Source organism: Capronia epimyces (genome assembly GCF_000585565.1).
Source record: "Capronia epimyces CBS 606.96 chromosome Unknown aczIQ-supercont1.1, whole genome shotgun sequence".
Classification (NCBI taxonomy): domain Eukaryota; kingdom Fungi; phylum Ascomycota; class Eurotiomycetes; order Chaetothyriales; family Herpotrichiellaceae; genus Capronia; species Capronia epimyces.
The window spans coordinates 1219159-1239485 of NW_006912904.1; the positions used below are offsets into that span (position 1 = coordinate 1219159).

Below are 20327 nucleotides of genomic sequence, written 5' to 3' on the forward strand. Positions count from 1 at the left end.
GAAGGACACGTCCGAGTCGAGGTGGGAGTCGGGGTACAAGTCGAAGTGCACGTCGAGGTGCGAGTCGACGGCGACATAACCTTGACTTGACGTGAAAGATGCCAAGCCTCACGTGATACGCTTAACCCCCGTGAACTTGAAGCCTCCTCGGTCCCTTTGTTATGCGGCTGGCATCAAGGCGTGAACATCAAGTAGTAATAGAAAACTGGTTCATCGGTCTTCGTACGGATATACTCTGCAAGGTTGATTTGATCTTACATCTAAGTTCCATCTACTTGTGGCTAATAATACATCTACTCAGAGGGTATCTTCGTCGGCATCAGATGCACTCCAGCACTTTTTCATCAGTCATCACATGTACACGTCTGGTAGAAGTAGAATCTACCAGACCGTTCTTGTCTCAACATTGAGGAGCCATTTCTTGACCCCTTCGCGCAAGACGTTGTCTTGCTTCATCTCATGGTCGAGAGCTTTCCCGTCAATCCGGACGTGGCCATCCACGTCTCGGGCGCGTTGATGTTTGGCCAAATCGTCGTTGACGCTCCTGACAACCTCCTCCAAGGCCCCAACGACAACTTGCCGGCAGTCCGATTGAGAGAGATGCGCCCACTGTTTGGCTTTTCTTGAGCCAGCAATCTCCAGCGGCTCAGACTTGGCTGATGAAGTCGTTCCCACCGACTCTGTTCTGGAATGGCCTCGATGCGGCCTGGCTAAGGCTTGTCTGGGATGCTCCGCCTCGTTGAGGACGCGCTCGACCGCGTCGGTGAGAGTAGTATCAAAATCCATCACTGTCTCGACCAAAAAGCGCTCTGGCCCATCGGGTGCGACTTCCGGCGACTTCCGCTGGTGCGAATTATTGTTTTCATCTGGGACGTCGTCTGCTCGGGAGTCAAAACTAGAGTTGCTGCGCATGGCGGCTGGGTGGAAGCTTCTAACCCTCCGCCTCAAAGTCAAACGCTGGATGGTGAACGTCCGGAGATCAGCAACAAGGGTGGTGCAAACATTGACCCATAACTCTCCACCCGCCTCCTCTTCGGGGAAAGGCCTATAGAGATTGTCGACAGGTGTAACTTCCTGTGACATGCTCTGCCTTATTTCGTCCTGTAACTCAGGGTACGGTTTGACCCCTTGAAGGATAAAATCCTGATGATATCGCTTTAGATAGCCTGCGACATTGATGGCACTTGACGACCCTGTGCTGCGAAATCGGTTGGACCTGGAGCTGTATGATGAGGTAGCTTCATCCGTGTTGGGGAATATCGGTGAATGGTGGCGCAAAGAAGAGGGCAAAGAAGTAGCCTTGCTTTCATCCCAACCTATAAACCCCGGAAGGTTGATGTCAACATCAACAACTCCATCTTTGTCATCGACCCTGAGTCGAGGTGGTTGGGCATCAGAAGGAGCAGACTGTTTCCGGGTTGCCACGGACGCGTCGTCATCTCTGACCTGCGGTGTGGTGGGTTGGAGGTCGGCGGCTTCGTCAACCATTCGCTCCAGAGTGCTAGGGCGTATTGCTGGCATTGGAGACATCCTGGGGGCAACTCTGCGCCGATCTCGCAAACTCTTTGTCGTGGCTTCATTCGATGAGGAAGACACATCCTGCTTCTTGCCCCAGAGCCCGCTCACGTTGCTAATCAAAGAGCCCCAGCTGATGCTCGACGGGGCGGTTTGAGCATTGCTAATGCTTTCTCTCCGAAGTATTCGAGCCAGATCCGCGCTCGCAGAACTTGCATCACCGTCTGCGACCGCTCCTTCGGGGAAATAGCTGTCGCCCTTGGTTGAGAAGTGTGGAACAGGCGTGCCCGTCCTGGGGGTAACGGTGGAACTCGTCGGATTTGTTTTGTGGAGCTGACTCGGTCGATCAGAAGTTGGTGAGAACACGGATGGGTGTCTACTAGAGCTAGGCTCAAAATCTGGCCGCGATAAACCAGATTGTGAACTCCTTTTAACGCGCCGTCCGATGCCACCAGTGCTGTCAGTCGATGAAGCACTCGTGGAGAGCCCGGCAACATCACGACGCGAGAAACTCATGGAACCGTCACGGGAACCGGAATAGGCGTGACGGCGCATCATTCCTTCACTGGCCAGCCTACCAGCAGATGAAGGGCTGCTGATATCAGGCGTTGACAACGGAGAGATGATTCCACTTCCGAGCCTTGCCAGAGGGTCCACATTGTAAGAGCGGGGCAGAAACGAGGCAAGCAGGAAAATGAGCCGTCGTGCCATCGAGCGATTATCACAGATGATGACAGTTCGACACGCAAGATTGCTAGGCCTGGCCCGCCTTTGATTCAAGGCCTGGAATTGTTTCCGATACCAGTCGGGCCCGATGCGCTCAAGCCATTCCGTATGGTTACCCAAGAAAGCGGTCATCAGGTTGAATAAAAAGAAGTTGTGCTGCTTGTTCCCACAGGCACGGACGAGATATCTCGCTTCATCAAGCCAAGGCCCGCCGGGGTCGAGGCCGAAGCCAGTCACCACACGAGGAACACGGAGTGCGTATGAGACCCTCCACAAGGCGTGTTTGACCACGCGGTGGAGCGCAGAGTTTCGGGCCAGTGCATTCGGCGAGCGCAGGTAGACGTTGCGCTGATTTGTACGTTGTTCTGACGGTCCTTTAGGCGCCTTTGCCGCAGAGGAAATCATGGCCAAGTTGACCTGTTGTAGAAGGTCACATATTTCAGCACGAGCGCCTTCTTCAACAACAGCTAAGCTCCTCAATATGACATCCCACTTTTTCACAATAATCTCTATCCCTTGATCAGTTACCTGAGCGGAAGTCTCCGGCGATAACAGATGATCAGGAATGGTATTCAGGATCGTCCATGAGGACAAAGAGTCTGAGCCATACGAGTTTGGGATGGATGATGCCATCGTCGAAGCTCTTGATGACGGGCGAGCGCCGGAGGTTCCTGGCCGCACATCACCAGATCGGGGCAGATAGCACAGAAGAGCAGCGGCATAGACTGGCGTTTTCTTTTCCACCAGCTTTGGCTTCTTGGACTGTAAACTGGGCGAGTCTTGTTGTTCCCTTACTGGGGACACTGGACTGGCTGGGTCAACCGTTCCCGCCGATGACCCACGATGTTGCCTCAAATCTTCTTGGCTGTCGGGTAGACTGACCGGAAACATGCGAGTGATTAATATCGCATCCCGAGACTCCATGTCAGTTTCTCTGGGAGATGCAGCGTGACGGTGTGTATTTGTCGCCTGTGTAGCAGTCTTAGCTCTTAGAAGTGGTGTACGCGTGGCTGCTGGACTGGTGGCAATGATGGAGGCTCGGGGGCCAAGGTCTGTGGGAACGCTTCGATCACCCGGTAGAAGATGCATTTTGGTGCTCGACCCCGATTTAGTCGCGCTGCTGACCCCAAACATACAGTCGAGAATATTGCTGATATGATCTGTAGTCTCTGATTCTTTGAACGAGCGCGCCCATGAGGCGGAAGCCCCGGAGATGGTGGAACTCCTGTGTCTTGCATGGCCATAAATAGGAACGCCAGGTATTGTTCGACCTCCGGTCTCGCTTGAGTACGGGGAGCCACTGGACTTCTGGGAGCCCGACTCCGAAGAAGATGTGCCGGGCTCTAAGCACTGGGTGTCTAGAAGAACCATTGGCCGATCATTTGTGCCGAACGCATCTTGAGCGATGATCAACCTTAGATCCCTGGACTCGTTCAGCTCCAGACCAGAGCGATCGTCGAAGGGGGCGACTCGGTAGCTAGGAGAGCCAAACGGAGTGGTCGGCGGCGAGAAGGAATGGGATCGCGCATCGGAAGCAAGCTCTGGCCAGAGAAGGGCGCGGGTATGCGACTCGTCGGTAGTACTTTCGAGCTGACTACCTCGAGCATAGCCCTGTATCAATCTTCCCAGCATTTCAGCAGGATATGCTCGACGGCCAATGAGCTGAAGTTGAAGCTAGAGAGGGTCACCTCAGAGGAGGTTAGAACGCATGGATGGAATGAGCCCGCCAATGGCACATGGAGAGGGAGGGATCGCGAGGATCGAGGGTCAGGATCGAGGATGCGAAAGCGTGATTCGGACGGCGCTGCCGTGCTACTCGAGACAGCCCATACATGGCCTGAGGACCAGACTCAGTAGGTGGGAGGTGGGAGAGGGTGGAAGTCCAAGATGCATGGATGGCATGGGCATCCAAGGACCCGGGAGCTGGCGACATGCCAAACGTTGCTTGTGATCAGTGATCCGACCCTGCCATGAAATTACGGTGAACCAGGTACTAGGGTCGACGGGCGCTAGTCCCGATGGGGTCGACCGGCCTCGTTAACGGAAGGCCTGAGGCTAATCCAACGTCTGAGGAACTTCTCAACTCACAACTCTCGACTCTCGACTCTCGACTCTCGACCTCCGAGCATGCCTCCTCTTCATGGTCCTCCATCGGTGTTCTTTTTCTCCCTGGCGAGAGCCATACTCAGCGATCGTGGGCCACCACCCTGCAGCTAGCTCCCTCCCGACCCCCGACCTGCGTTCCATGGGCTAAGGTCTTCGGAGTTTGTGGACCTCTACTCGAACCTCCAAAGTAAATATCGAACCCTACATATTCCTCGCCAAGGATGGAGCATGAAGTACGGAATACGGACTGCGTTGATGCTGAGGAACACTCTTAGTTGCCATTAAAGGGAAGGCAATCTAGCACCTCCAGGTTGAAGCCTCCACTGTTTCCCACCAGGAAGGCAATGCTGGTACCGCTGTGTCGTCCACTGACGACGCCGCATGAATGTCCAAGAAGACCACAGGTAACTCTATTGTGCAAGCTCTTGTCAAAACAACCAATTCGGTACTCAGACGGTTAAGAAGTATCTTCCTTCTTTCCCGTTCCTTTAAAGTCCTCTACCAGTTGCTCTCCCGCAAAAACCAGGAATGTTACCAGGACCGCGACCTCCCTTTTCAATATAGATAGCTATGATGCTTGCTGCTGGGGAGTACTCCGGTGTTATTAGAAGCCGTGAGACAATGGATTTCGGGCGTCTACCTTTCTTGAGATCGCAGGGGTTGCAAATATGGTGTGGAGAACCATTTTCCCTGTCGGTCAATTCACTTTTATCTCTGTTGCAAGCATGTGATTTTTTTGAGCCTCTCAGATATGTATTGGCGCTACTTCCGCAAGGCTGTCACTGACCTGATAAACAGACGCGATCTTGACGACTTGTTATCCCCCTTTCTATACTTGCTCAAATTTACTACTTACTTCACACACACACACACACACACACACACACACACGCACTCTCTCTCTCTCTCTCTCTCTCTCTCTCTCCCTCTCTCTCCCTATTCGTCCTACATCCGTTACTGTCACCTCTCTCTTCAGTTACCTCTTGACAAGGTTTGTTTATTAATCTTCGTCTTGGCACTCTTCTCTCGCATATAAGTCTCTCTCTCCCCGCCAACCACGTCGTCCGTCGTTTCTTCACATTTCACGCATTACCTTTCCTCCCCCGTGTTGGCCTTATCCAGTCTTTCCTACTGAATCTTTCAACTCGATTGCGTAACCCAGGGTCAGGGATACGGCGTCGTTTCCTTCGGAGTTATTCACAATCGCCTCTTGTTGCTATCCTTTCGCGATTTTTGCATACAGCGACTCTTGGAACAGGAGTTTCTTCTTTATCAACTACTCTAGTTCAAACACCATCATGGCACAGATAGACATTCCTGGATTCACCGCCGACTCTGTGTTGATCGACCTCACAGGAGACGAGTCGGAGACTTCCACTGACTTGGAAGTCCATGAGCTACCGCCAATGGAACCTTATATCAAGCAGGAGCCCACCAACGAACCGACCTTGATTGCTCACACCTCCACGAGAGATGACCTTCAGCCTAAGATAACTTCTGACAGCACGGATGAGATCACAAAGATCTCTTCTGACACTGAGGATGAGCAGCCAACCCTCACTTCGAAAAAGGACCCTGATTCGTTCACCATCAGCCGCGTCGATATCACAGATCAGCCTGACCCTGTTGCAACCCCCCAGCAGCAGGAAGAGGGCGCTTTGTTCGACACTGATCCTTTCGTCCAGGATGACATGGACATGGCCATGGACATTGCCAATCTGGAGGCTCTGCGGCTCTACAACGAAAACAAAACCAACCTCCCTGTCCAACATGAAGATACATCTGCCAGTGCATACCAGGAAAGACCATGCCCTGAAAGCGGCGATGATCTCGACATGCAGCTTTGGGATGCCGGTGAGGACGCCGACCCCTCTTTCGAGCATGAGGAGGCTCTCGCCGCTTTCGCTCGTCGCAAGGAGGAATACGAGAGGAAGGTGTCGCTGGGTATCACAACTGAAGTGGATGACATTCAGTTCGCAGCCGACAAAGCTGCCGAGCAGAATCGCCTTCGAGATTTTGAGCGGAGCCAGATGGTCGTAGCTGACCCGCCCGAGCTCCCGCCCGGCTATGTTGAGGAAGAGTCTCTCTTTATCCCGGAGCAATCTCGGCCTCCAGATGTTTCGTTTCGCAAGAGAGCTGCTCCAAAGCCCAAGAATCGAATCAACAAGCAAGAAATGTTGGAGGCCATGGCTGCTGGCATTGACAACGGGTTCACGAAGGGTGGAAAGCCCAAGAGAAAAGCCACAGAAGCAAGCGATGACCACCAACCGAAGAGAGGGCGGACATCGAAGGCTGCTGGCGGAGTGAAGCCAGCGCGGCGGCAGCCCAGAAAGCGCAAAGCACCCATGCTGAGCAACGTGTCTTCTTTGGGCAGAACCAATATTGTCCAAGCCGCACAAGCCAATGCTTTAAGGCCGGATATGCCTACATTCACAGCTCGCGACAAGAGTAAAGCCCTCAGAGAGCTAATCGCTAGCATCCCACTGGCAGACGGCGGTTCCCACAATTCAGACAAGAAGGCAATACTGGATGCCACGAAGAAGTTCAGGGGCAAGGGCGCTATAAGATCGGACGGCCAAGGTGCGTGGAGGCACAAAGATATGGAGTCATCGTTGTATAATCATCAGCTTCTCGGCGTGGCTTTCCTCCGGGACCGCGAAAACTCGGACTCAAAGCCCCGAGGTGGGCTTGTATGTGACGAAATGGGCTTCGGGAAGACGATACAAATGATGTGAGCTTTCCTCGCATGAGAGCGGTCGTGAATGAGCTGACCTGAACAGTGCCAACATCTTGGACGGTAAACCGGACGAGAACAGCCCGTGCAAGACAACGCTGATCGTCGCCCCTCCCACGCTACTCACCCAATGGATGTTCGAGATGGACAAACACGTCAAAGGCGGCAAACTCGGCCGTATCCTTCGATACCACTCCGGCGCGCGCCTTGTTAGCAATGACATACAAGCTGATCTATGTGCATACGACATCATTCTTACGACTTACGGGGAAGTTCAGAAGAGCTACCCAGTACCCGATCCACCGAAACACTTGTCCAGCGAAGCCAAGAAAAATGAATGGTGGGCAAAGTTCTTCAAGGAGAACGTCGGGCCTCTCCATCAGATCAAGTATCACCGCGTTGTACTGGACGAGGCACATCTGATCAAGAATCACACTTCTAAGACTTCTATCGCAGTGTGTGCGCTCACCGGAGTATACAAGTGGTGTATCACGGGGACTCCGATCATGAACTATATCGAAGAACTCTATCCATATTTCAGATTCCTGAGGGTGCCACATACTGGTGACTACGGCACATTCTGTCATAATTTTTGCAACAGCCGCATGAGCCGAGAGCCGATCAACATGGAGAGAATACATAACATTCTACGGGCGATCATGTTGAGGAGAACGCACGTCGACACCATGTTCAATGCCCCAGTGGTCAAGCTCCCGGGCATCACCCATACGACCCACCTGGTTGAGTTTAACGAGGTTGAGAGAGCCATCTACAACATGGTCAAGACAAGATATATCTTCCAGATCAACTCATACTCCAGGTCCGGAGGCCTAACGGCAAACTACCGAAACATTCTTTCCATGATGCTACGGCTCAGAATGCTATGCTCGCACATCTTACTCTGCCAGGACGTGCTCAAGCAAATGTTCGTGGCTGCTGACATTGAAAGCCTGTGGCGCTTGACCGCCAAAGAAGTTCGAGCTGCCGGGGATGAAAACCAGAAGAACCTGATTGGCACCCTGAGGAACATGCTCCAGGTCAAGGCAAACACCGTCCCGACTTGCCAGACTCGGGACGCTGAAGTGGATGCCACCGCCGTTGACCTCACCGCTCCCTCTGTGACTACGGCGACTCAAGAAGTGGCAACTCAAGAAGTCGAAGCTGCCGGCGCCACAGGTCGGAGCTTTGGACTTTCCTTCAAGTTCCGCAAATTCCTGCGTTCGCTGAGCGAGTCTAAGACCTGGTCGGAGCTGCACGACCGGTCAACCTGCGGTAAATGCCGGCTTCCGCCAGATGACCCGGTCTGCACATCCTGCTTCCACGTTTACTGCAAAGAGTGCATCAATGCAATGGAATACGAGTGCCAGGCACGTTCCGAGGAAGGATGTGCATGCCTTGAGTGCGGAGCCCTCTTCGAAGAGACATCTCCTTGCTCGGGGTTGAAAGAGTTGGGGTTCAATAGTGACGCGGTGACACAGAGGATTGAGGAAACCAAGAAGCGAGCGAGACGGTCGAGCAGCGGTGGGAAAGGTGGCAGAGGCAAGAAAAACAACCGAAGCAATAGTGTGCCAGCGGCCGGTGATGACAATGACGAGGAAGATAAAGACCCCGACTGGATCGAGTTGATGGGAACCACAGTGCTACCGTCGGCGAAGTTGACGGCGACCAAGGCAGCGATTCTGAATTGGCAGCAAACCGCCAAGGGCGAGAAGATTATCATCTACACGCAATTCCTGGGCTTGTGTCGGATCCTCGGGAAGGTCTGTTCCGCCGAGGGATGGGGCCACGTCGAGTTTAACGGCAAAATGTCGTTTGAAGCGCGCGAGAAGTCGATTGAGCGGTTCAGAGACGACCCGGCCGTGTTTATCATGATATGCAGTCTCAAGGCTGGCGGTGTCGGGCTCAACCTCAGCATGGCGTCCAAAGTCATCATCTTGGATCTGTGGTTCAACTCGTCCATTGAAGCCCAGGCCTACTGCCGCGCCTTCCGCATCGGGCAACAACGCAAGGTTGAGGTCTTACGTTTCGTGGTCAAGGACACCATCGACGAAGACTTGATCAAGATGCAGGATCGCAAAGACGTCGAGGTCACGGGTGCTATCGGGCCAGAGAGCCACGGCAAGCGCGCCACCATTCAGCAGCTGCTGGAGCTTTTTGGCGAGGTCAGGGAAGAAAGCCAGAACGAATTCATCTTGATCGAGGACGACGATCAGAATGACAACGATGACGCGAATCTCCCGCTTGCTGAGAGGCTTCCTCCACGTCCTTTCTAGGGCCCCGTCCTTTCTAGGAGTGTGGAGAGGCATGTATGAGTGTTACTGCCCCCCTTCCACCGTCGCACTGGCCATTCGGTGCTCTCGGCTGTGTTGGGCTTGCGGTGGATAGGCAAATAAATGGCGAATGCAGCATATGGATCAGGTCGTTTCTCATTTCCCACACGGCATAACACAAAACAGCCCCATTTGGCTCATGGAATCAGGTGCATGGTCTGCATCAACGATGGCTTGAAGTAGGTGGTCTGCGTCAACGATAGCTGGAAGTGACGCATCAACAACTAACTGAACTGGATGGAGGACAAGATTCACGGCAGATTATGTACATTACATCATGGCAGTCAGACATGACCCTACCTATCTTCCTAGGGACGGTACCCTCAACCTTGGATATGTAGCTTGACCTCAGATACGGCTTCCAGTTTTGGCCCAGGTTGGCTTGAGCTTTGGCTTGAGCTTGGTTTGAGCTTTGTCTGTTGGCCCAGTTTTGGCTTGGGCTTTGGGTTGAGCTTTCTTTTGGCCAAGATACAAAGACAGAGACAGACAAGAAGGATCAAAGAGACAAGACACAGCAAATGAAATGCACGTTGTATTCTCTCTTGCGTCTGAATTGCTCTCAATGGCCGTGGGGTTCATTCGTCACTGCATGTCATGCATGTCTGTCATTCAATCCATTCCATTCTTCAAAATCCATTCCTTTCCTTTCGCTTTCGCTTTTGAACCGAGCTGCTTTCGAACTCCATTCCTCTGGCTTTTGAACCGACCTGCCTCCCGTCAGACGCCGTGTCAATACCAATCAATACCAATACCAGCACCAACACCAATCAATACCAATCACAATTCAATGTCCATCTCCATCTCAATTTTGGGGGGTATCATGGAGCTCCACCGACCAGGAAACCGTATACACGAACAGAGGGAAACCCCACAAGGAAAAAGACACGTACAGAGGAAAACAGGAAAACCCTCCCAAGGAAAAGGTAAAGGTAAAGGCAAACAAAAGCACGGGACAAAAAGGAAAAAACAAAACAAATCCCAGCCTGCGCGATAACGTGGACTTCCAACCTGGCTGACTCCATCGAGGTCAAGATCCACGGCCGCTGTGCGATGGTGACCAAGTCTTCCACCTCCGCCTCTGCCTCTGCTCCTCGATTCGACCTCGGAACTCATCAAGCACACCCATCACTCTGACTCGGAATCCGCCCGTCAAGTAAGATAACTGTGCCGTCAATTCGCTGCCCATCAGATTCTATCCCACCTACCCATGCCCAGCGCCAAGCTGTGTCAAGTTCAGTGCAGGGCTGTGGTCTGTGAATTCATGCTTGTTGCACCGATGACTGATACTGATACTGACACTAACACCAATTCATCAGGGCCCTAGTGCTTTGATCGCTGCCTTCCTCCTCTCCAGGACCTCGCTTCTCTTCACCCGGGTTCTCAGTGCCTCGCTGGCCTGCACCAACGCATCGATGCTGATTGCGTGGTTCGTCATGTTGTGGTTGATGTACGTGTACACCTGGGCGGCCGAGTCGAGCGCCAGAATGGCAGCTTCATTGAGCTTGAGCAAAGCCAACGCTAGTTGGAAGAGGAACGGCGAGCTGGTGCCGTCATGCTCTCCGTCTTCGCCTTGCCCACTGGGGATCGTGGGTGTCACCGGTGTAGATGGCGCACTCAAATTGAGCGAGGACATATCGACAGTCAAATTCCTAGCCTCTCTGAATGCATACGGGATCGCATCGGAGCTGTTGAGACAGAGACTACAGCAGGCGGTATTAGCTTGAGTAAGAACAACGCCGTAATGATAATTGTCACCATCGGAAGCGGCACTCACATTACATCCCAGACACGGTAGAGGGCTTCTCCACCGGTCAAGACACCAGTGTACAAAGACAAAAACCAGTGGAAGGTGCATGCCTCAAGCTCAACCCCAAGCTCTTCCAACTTCGCGCTCAGCTTTGGTAGGACCTCTGCGACGTATTGACGAAGAACGACCTGATCGGCCCGTGCCACGAGTAGGGTTGAACTAAAGTACTGGCTGGGAAGGATGACATCGATGATGGCAACCAGCAGCCAGAAACAGTCTTCTGCTGTCGCACAGATGAGTAGGAGAGATGCTGTGATGAGGTTCATTCCTGGTTAACTATGGTGTCAGTCTCCACGGCTGCTTTCCCCCGACTCTGAATCAGTTGGATCGAAACATACCTTGGCAATATCCGATGCGAGGATTATGGAGCGAATACGCCCTCAGTAGCTCTTCCAGTCGCTGCACGCCAGGCCCGTGGCGAAAGAAGACGTTATCCGTCAATGTTCGACGGACGTCCGCCTTGATCTGACCGGCTATGTCAGGATCGATGTCGGCTCCTTCTTGCGACCGAGCAACTAGCTCTTCGTAGTATCCCGGATTCCGTAGCGAACTTGCTCCCGAGCATTCGGCCCAGATCTTGGGCCGAAGAGAAACTGGTATGCCGCCGAGAACTAATGCCTTGAAGTGCAAGTACTTGTTCTTCGTCTGCTTAGACCGCCCAAGAGTCGCAATCCCGATTAGCTCCCCATTGAGCAAATCTGCTTCCGGGGTATTGTTGGACGCCCGATCCAGGTTGTTCGCCCTCTCGGCTCGCACACGCCGCAGGAAGTCATTCCATCTGGCAGACCTCTCCGTTTGAAGGGCGTCGTGCAGGTCTGTTAGCTGCTCCAGAAGCAGTTTCGTGGGGCCAGAATCGCCCGAAGCGTCCGTCTCCGAGTCGGCTGCGAAGTCTGATGAAATCGCCGTCACAGCAGTATGTTGCGGTTCTGTCACAACACTGGTACTCGGAAGAGCCTTTTGAGCTGCAGCAGAGACTGAAATAGACGTTTCCCGCGAACGGTGCGGTGGCGTCGTCATGCCCGCCGCGTCCACCGTGGTGACCGTGACAACCGCTCCAGCAGAGGGGGTGTGGGATAGGAGCTCTCTGGGCCTGCCCGAAGGCAGACCCGCGGTGACTTTCAGATAGTCCTGCCATGACTTTTTGACGGTTTCGTCATCCAGTGAAGCTGGCGTTGCCGGTCTGTCTGCCAAAACATCTTCAGACTCGGTGCCCTCTGCAGCCCGGAAGCTAGCTATGGTCTCTGCACCACTGATTTTGTTTCGTTTGTGTTGCCGCACCTGTAGAGTTTGACGCTTTCGACGTTTCTGATCATAAATGAAGCCGAATCTGTCTGTCAGGAGTCCATAATTGTCACTATTCTGACTAGTCATGGTTGGTGGCAGTTGTGAACTCTCAATCATTGAGTCTAGCTCGACGGTTGGAGGCAAACTGCTTGCATTTGATTCTTTTCGTGTGTGACTAGGAGTCGCAGCAAGTCGACTCGGCGTCGGCGTGCGTTTCGCGGGAGGCCAGTTTGGCGCGTTGCCACTGGGAGGTAGAGACAGTGAGGATTTGGTAGCAGGGTGGGATGGGTTGGTACGTGTTTTCGATAGATTTGCAGGTGTAGCTTCAGCCTCGCTCGCCCCTCCCGGGTTACTGCCTTCTTGTCCCAGGGACGACGCTCTAGATCGACCATTCTGAGACTTGCCACTGAAGATCTGCGTCCAGGAAGCGAAAGACCGGCCTGACTGATTCGACCTGACGCTGGCTTCGTCGCCTACTTTGGGCTTTCTCAAGGATCTACCGCCAATGAAATAGCTGGACCCTGACGACGGACCAGGTGGCTGGAAGATACTTTGCAACCCAGACACCTTGCTGGAGTTGGAGCTGGCCACCCTTGGTCGCAATGTTGCATCCATATCCTGGCTGCCTTCGCTGATAATGCTGTTAGCCCTGCTGGTATTCTGGCTCGCCTTCGCGTGTGTAGATATCATCGAACCACTCCTGCTGCGACCGTCGTGGAGCTCAGCATGGAAAGCGGCCTTGGGACTCTGAGGTGCATGGCTGGAGTCACCATAGTAGGTACTCTCAACTGGACTTCTGACCACGATACCATCCGCCATTGCTTCGCTCATCATGTCATCCAAGGAAGCTGCAGATGCTAACTGGTCTGCCGAGCCAGATAACTCCTGATGGCTAGAGCTGGCTATCCCTTGTTCCAGTCGGAGGAGTCTTCTTTCCACTTCTGCTGTAGAGACGTTAGCCTCCCGCAATAGCCTCTTCAGTTCCCTTTCTCTCTGGTCTGCATGAATTCTGAGAGCCGAGATCTCGGCATCACGCTGAGCAAGATCCGACGCATACTGTCGCACCAACTTTACTGCCCCGGTCCTGCTAATGAGCCTCTCAATATGGTCGTCGCTCGCGAGGTGTAGAGAGCCCGGAATATCCAGAGACGACCGCGGGGAGTCATCAAACAAGGCGTTCTGTTTGTTCAAAGACGGGGATGCGCTAGTTAGACCTGCAAGAGTTGCCTTTCTCTCCCTCACTTTCTGTGATATTGTCCGTGCAGGTCTTGGTCCCAGCTCTTGAATAATATTGGACGACCTTGTCTCTGGCTCTGGCGAGAAGGATGGGAAGGAGGTCAAGGCAGGATCGTCTTCTTCGATGGATCTGGAGGAATTCTTAGAGCCATGGCGCTTCGGCATGCCTCTGAGGGTTCTAGCCTTCTTGAATTCGGCCGAAGCATGGGAGGTCTGGGAGGAAGATCGCCGGGACGCATTGCTGCCGTTGTCGGACATTTTCTGGGCCAGGTTGGCTGGTTTACCCACGTCTGGCTGCTGGTTGTGTCAAGACCACCGCCCGCATCTTCACACCAGCCAATCCTTGATGGTCAGGTGGAAGAGGATCTATCAAATCCACGATCATCCAGGGAAGTTTGTGACCATTTGTGTCCTGTCCAGACCAACGCCTTGGTTTGCAGCAAACTGGCTCGTGGATGAGGAATAAGACCTGTCTGGTCTAGGCGTGTGTTTGGGTCTTTGTGTCCAAGTGGCGGAGGATGGCGGAGGCCAACAGTGCTGATCTGACTATGTCTAGCTTTCATGCGCACCAGGTTCTGAGTTGGGCATCTCTGGCAGGATAGTGCTCGTGTGATATGACGACAAGTCATCCTAGTACTAGTCCTCCGGGCCGGCGTACCTGCAAGGGGATTGACAGGGGCATTGGTATCAGCGCAGTTTGTTGTTGGTGGGCTTAGGCTAAGGCTGCTTGGGCCGACCGGATACGTTGCTTGTGCAATGGTGGAGTGGCTGAAAGGGCGGAGTATATGTGGCAGCAGGACGCAAAAAGGACAGTCACCTGACCTACCCTCGAGGGCCAATGACACGATGGGACATGGTTGGCCTCCCTGGCAGCCTGTTCTTTGTTTGTCCTTTCATTTTTAGATACCTACTTACCTAGGTACCTACGGTTGGTCATCTGATAACCTTTATATTGTCTTCTGAGCCTTCAGACAGGGATAATCGCTTGACAGATTCTGTCTGTTTCAGCTTGCACGCTCAGGGCGCGCCCGCGCTCCTCACGCTTCCCAGGGTCATGGCGACAGATAGCCATGGGCGCTAGATTGCTTTCATATCCTCATCTCCAAACATGACCTGGCACCCCAGTCCCGCCACCCAATCCCAATCTCCTGATCTACCGCTGCCCAGTCGACAGCCACCACGAATCGCCGAAGATGGGGCAAGGCTATTCTATGACCACTCTCTCTGCGGCATCGGCCAGCATCGATGTCCCTGAGCTTGCTGACCTTGTCCATGAGAAGACCTTGGCCTCCGCCCGATTCATGAAAAGCGTCAGGGCCAGGAGTCAACATGGTTTCGTGTTCGTCAAGGCTGTCATGAAACCATACTCGTCGTTTTCGGTCCACAAGTATGTGAAACAGATCACGGAGGAGAGGAACATCCTCGCCAATGTTCCAAACGCCCTGGGTTACCAGAGGATTGTCGAGGTTGGCAGTGGGGGCTTTCTTGTCCGTCAATACGTGTTCAGCTCAGTATACGACCGAATGAGCACCAGGCCCTTCCTCGAGGACATCGAAAAGAAGTGGCTGTCTTTCCAGTTGCTATGTGCAGTCCGCGATTGCCATGCTCAAAATGTGTACCATGGAGACATCAAGACTGAAAACCTGTTGGTCACCTCTTGGAACTGGCTATACCTCACCGACTTCTCCTCCTCGTTCAAACCAACTTATCTTCCAGAAGACAACCCTGCTGACTTCTCCTTCTACTTTGATACCTCGAGCCGGCGGACTTGCTACATTGCCCCGGAAAGGTTTACCACCGCGAACTCGGGTGATCAGCAGGGCGGCATGAACTGGGCAATGGACATATTTAGTGTCGGTTGCACTATCGCCGAGATCTTCCTCGAGGGGCCCATCTTCAACCTCAGCCAGATATTCAAGTACCGAGCCCGAGAGTACAGCCCTGAGCATACGCATCTCAACAAAATCGAAGACCCTGAGGTCCGCGCAATGATTCTCAACATGATAGAGCTGGATCCAGAAAAGCGCTACAATGCTGAGCAGCTCCTCTCCTTTTACCGATCCAAAATCTTTCCGGAATACTTTTACAGCTTCTTGCATCAATACATGCTGGACCTGACCCGGTCCGCGACGGCCGCAAAGCCAGTTGATCTGGATGCGGCAAGCCTTAGTGAATGCGATGAAAAGATTGATCGTGTCTACTATGACTTTGACAAGATATCCTTCTTCCTCGGCTATGGTCCCAGTTCGGCTAAGCGGTCGTCAAGGTCGCCCCTAGCCCTACGGTCGAACAACAGGGCGAAGCTGCAGGACCCCGACCCTTCTTTATATGATGGAAGTCTACTTTTTCTCACGCTGGTGGTCTCCAGCATGAGAAACTCTGCCAAAGCCGCTGCCAGACTGAGGGCATGTGATCTCCTCGTAGCCTTTGCTGAACGACTTCCAGATGAGGCGAAACTGGATCGAATTCTGCCATATGTGGTTGGTCTGCTGGCAGACAGTTCAGACGTTGTCAAGGCATCGGCCATCTATGCAATGACATCCATCTTTGAAATGGTCCAAGTCGTCTCGCCCATCAACGCATACATCTTTCCAGAATACATCTTTCCTCGGTTGAGGCAATTCGTCCTCGGGCCTTCGAATCAACCGAGCGTTGTGGTTCGCTCTGCGTATGCCTCCTGTCTGGCATCTTTGGCTCTATCATCGTCTCGAATCCTAGATATGGTCCACGCAATTCGTGCCGACGGACGGTTACCGGCTCTACGCGAAGACGATTGGGCTCCCGAATCATCCTACCATGGTCTATATGACGTCGCACGGGCCGAGCTAACACCACATTTCGAAGATTCTACTATCGCTCTTATCACCGATCCCGAACCTTCGGTGAGGAGGGCTTTATTGGGGTCAGTCTCCCGGCTATGCGTCTTCTTCGGCAGCTCGAAAGCGAGCGATGTGATTTTAACACACCTCAACACCTATCTCAACGATAAGGACTGGATTTTGAGGTGCTCCTTCTTCGAAGCTCTTGTGGGTATCGCATCCTATGTTGGGACTGCGAGCCTTGAAAAATTCATTCTACCAATCATGGTTGGCTCTTTGACAGACACGGAGAGCTTTGTGGTTGAGAAAGTATTCCGTTCATTGGCTCGAATGGCTGCTTTGGGCCTCTTACAGAAGTCCACAACTTGGGAGCTGGACGGCATCGCCGTGCGGTTCCTGGCTCATCCGAGTATTTGGGTCCGTGAAAGCGCCGTGCAATTCATCGTCTTATCTGCAAAGTACATACCCCCAGCTGATCAGTATTGCATTGTCCTTCCAATCATACAGCCCTTCTTGAAGAACCCGGTGCATGTATTGACAGAGGAACGGATTCTGGACAATTTGAAACGACCACTTCCAAGGATAGTGTTTGATTCAGCACTCAACTGGGCGGCTCGAAAGGGAAACAGTCTCTTCTGGACCGCTGCATCTCGTGACGAAGCATTGACCTTGTCCGATCCCTCAACGCCACAAAATCCCTCAGCACTCGCGAGGAGGTTGCTAACCCGAATCCCGCCATCTCAGAAGGACAAGGATGACCAGAGCTCGCTCGAGTCCTTACGGAATTTGGGCATGACGCCTGAAGATGAGACCAAATTGCTCGCCTTGAGGGAATATATACTCAAGGTTTCGAAGCACAAGTCATCGGGAGATTTGGATGAAAAACACCGCCAGCTCAACAACATTATCTCGTTGAATTCGATTGATGTGACACCCCAGACGGTTTTCTTCGACCAGCGAGAAGCACTGCGAGAAATGAAAAGTCGTCCATATAGTGCACCGCAGAAGAAGTCCCGCAAGAATGAGCGCCACAGCCTAGCGGATGCACTCCTCGACGCTTCTACCAGCATTGATGAGCCGTCGACCAGACGGAATTCACCCTCGGGCAGTGGACCAAGTACTGCTACTCCATCACTGAAGCCGATTGACATTGGGAATCGCAGAACCTCCGCCATAGCGACTGACCGTGGTCCTGCCATAAGCGTGGAGCGGGCGAGCACTTCCTCGCGACTGAGTGTTCCGAGCGCAGGTGGTTCCCCTGTCGGCGTGGACCGGCTCTCACTACGGCAGAGTAGCAGTCCTCTGCAATTGAGACACCGCAACAGCGGACTCAATTTAATGAACCGTGCCGACTCTGTCAAAGCAGATGCAGAAATCTCTACAATTTCCGAAAACGCTTTTGGAAAGGTTGACGGCCCACAGAACCGGATAGGTGCAAGGACATCTGGCCTGAACATCGCCGCAAACCTCACAGGACGTTCGAGATCAGTGTCACCTCGCATCGGTGGAGCTGAAACTCCAATATATGAGGCGAATCACTCCTACACGGGAACCGATAGCAACGTGCTTCGACTCCTTGAAACCCACTTTGTTGAAAATTTTCCTGTCGATCAAATGGATTTTGGGGGTAATCGTCCCTCGGCAGATACCAACGCGCCCATCAAAAGAGCGACAGATGTTCCACAACAACACAGTGGCCGAGCGCCGCAGCAGGTACACGGATACCGGACCGAACCGTGGAGACCGTCAGGTCAGCTTCTTGCCCAACTGTCCGAGCATACTGCTGTCATCAACCGCGTTTGTGCGGCTCCGGATCACGCTTTTTTTGTAACAGCGTCGGATGATGGAACTTGCAAGGTATGGGATACGATTCGGTTGGAGAAGAATGTCACGCTGCGGTCAAGGTATACACATCGACATGCAGAGGGAGCCAAGGTCAAGAGTCTCTGCTTCATCGACAGTAGTCATACATTCCTCAGCGGTGCAGACGACGGAAGTATCCAGGCTGTACACATTGACTACCGAAGTGTTGATGGTGGTGAAAGCTCCAGATATGGGAAACCACGTCTTGTCCGAGATTATCAGATACCTTCAAGTTCTCCTCGGGACGGACAGACCACCGGGGGTCGCGCAGATGGTACTGTCGAATCTCCGCCTGAGTACGCTGTATGGCTCTACCATTACCGAACTCAGACCTCGCAGTCGATCCTTCTTGTTGCAACTAACATGTGCCGCATCCTCGCCATTGACCTGAAAAACATGGAGATCATTCACACCATGAATAATCCCGTTCATCACGGCACTCCGACGACCTTCTGCGTCGACAAAAAGCGCCACTGGCTTCTGCTTGGAACGAGTCACGGTATTCTGGATTTGTGGGATCTGAGATTCAAACTCCGACTACGAGGGTTTGGTATACAGACAGACGCACGCATTGACCGAATCCTTCTCCACCCTAGCAAAGGCCATGGCCGATGGGTCATGGTCAGCGCGGGTGGGGAGATCAGTGTGTGGGATGTTGAAAAACTGGTCTGCAGAGAGGTCTTGAGGCCGGGCGCATCCACGGCCAGAAACGAAAAAACTGGTCCTTATGAAGCGTGGAACCCTGACGAGGAGAACAGTGAAAGCATACTGTCACGCTTTGCACGCGAGCTCTCAGTCGACGGGAATGCTGTCGAACCGCAAATTCGTCCAACCACGGACAGATTCTCGAATGGATCACCTATCAAGAAACCTTTGACAGCCCTGGACTCGGTTTCTACCACATTCACCCCCGCAATCCTCGCAATGTACATCATGAACGACTATCTACTAAACCCTTCGCAACCAGACAACCCCTACAAGCATCCTCTGCTGTTGACAGGGGGGGCCGACCGTGTGTTACGGTACTGGGACATCCAGCGACCAGAAAACAGCTTTATCGTCTCTGGCCCACAGCTTTACGGCGAGGAGGGGCAAGCGGCAAAGCCAAAGTACGAGGTAAGCCACCCGCTTGCTTTGAGCGCCGGAGCTCAAATAGCGCTGGTGCAAGAGACACTCAACGACGATGGTCTGGGTGAGAAGAAAACATCCAAGAAGGACACTCGCTCATCGAGAGATCCAATGGCAAGTCCTGCAAGGACCAACTCTCCGACACCCGCATCGGGCGCAATGGCCACCGGCAGCTCGACGCCCGCCCAAGCTGGTTTTCTCAGTCCATCAACGGGGTCGACCTCGAGAAACACTTCGGCGGCGGCGGCGGCGGCAGCATCCAAGCCACCTCGGAATACTATCATCAGTGCGGCTCAACAGCAACTCCTGCGGACGCATGCCGATGGTATAACGGACGTGATTGGCCTGCGGAAGCCGTATGGGTGTGTGGTAAGCGTTGATCGAGGCGGGAATGTCTTTGTATTCCAGTGAGAGAGGTTCGGCCATGGCTGCATCTGGGATTGGAATAGGAGTAGAATCGAGACAGCAGGCTTCCTAAGCAAGCTATGTAGACCCCGGATCTGGAGTCTGGAGATTAGAGGGTGGTTATGAGCACTTCCTCTTCCCTATCTTGTTGTTGCTTCTGTCTTGTCTAATACGATACTGAGTACCGAGTACTCCGTACTGTGCCTCTGTAGATTGCTATGTTGAGGTTTGGGTGCGTGTGGTTGACTTGTGGCTGGCTTGTGGCTGACTGTGGCTGAATGGCTGAGTGGCTGCGACTTGTGGCCTGCGGCTGCGTTACGTGTGTCACCACGGAATCGACGGCGATCAAACAGTCAGTCAATCAACTCCAAACC

At 53.2% G+C, this 20327-nt stretch overlaps 4 protein-coding genes across 4 annotated transcripts; 2 read left to right on the forward strand and 2 right to left on the reverse strand.

The window, feature by feature from the left end:
• Positions 1–381: 381 nt before the first annotated feature.
• On the reverse strand, positions 382–3873 carry A1O3_00467 (uncharacterized protein; the record flags this gene model as incomplete). The annotated part of the gene is made up of 1 exon (XM_007730617.1): positions 382–3873. The coding sequence occupies one exon, from the start codon at positions 3871–3873 to the stop codon at positions 382–384; it is 3492 nt and encodes a 1163-aa protein (XP_007728807.1).
• A 1772-nt stretch (positions 3874–5645) lies between these two features.
• A1O3_00468 (uncharacterized protein) lies at positions 5646–9354 on the forward strand (the record flags this gene model as incomplete). Its single annotated transcript, XM_007730618.1, has 2 exons — positions 5646–7078; positions 7128–9354. The coding sequence occupies 2 exons, from the start codon at positions 5646–5648 to the stop codon at positions 9352–9354; spliced, it is 3660 nt and encodes a 1219-aa protein (XP_007728808.1).
• A 1369-nt stretch (positions 9355–10723) lies between these two features.
• A1O3_00469 (uncharacterized protein) lies at positions 10724–13996 on the reverse strand (the record flags this gene model as incomplete). The annotated part of the gene is made up of 3 exons (XM_007730619.1): positions 10724–11111; positions 11186–11486; positions 11557–13996. 3 exons carry the CDS (start codon positions 13994–13996, stop codon positions 10724–10726), a joined length of 3129 nt encoding a protein of 1042 aa, XP_007728809.1.
• Positions 13997–14931: 935 nt separating this feature from the next.
• Positions 14932–19959, forward strand: A1O3_00470 (VPS15 protein kinase; the record flags this gene model as incomplete). The annotated part of the gene is made up of 1 exon (XM_007730620.1): positions 14932–19959. One exon carries the CDS (start codon positions 14932–14934, stop codon positions 19957–19959), a length of 5028 nt encoding a protein of 1675 aa, XP_007728810.1.
• Positions 19960–20327: the final 368 nt, after the last annotated feature.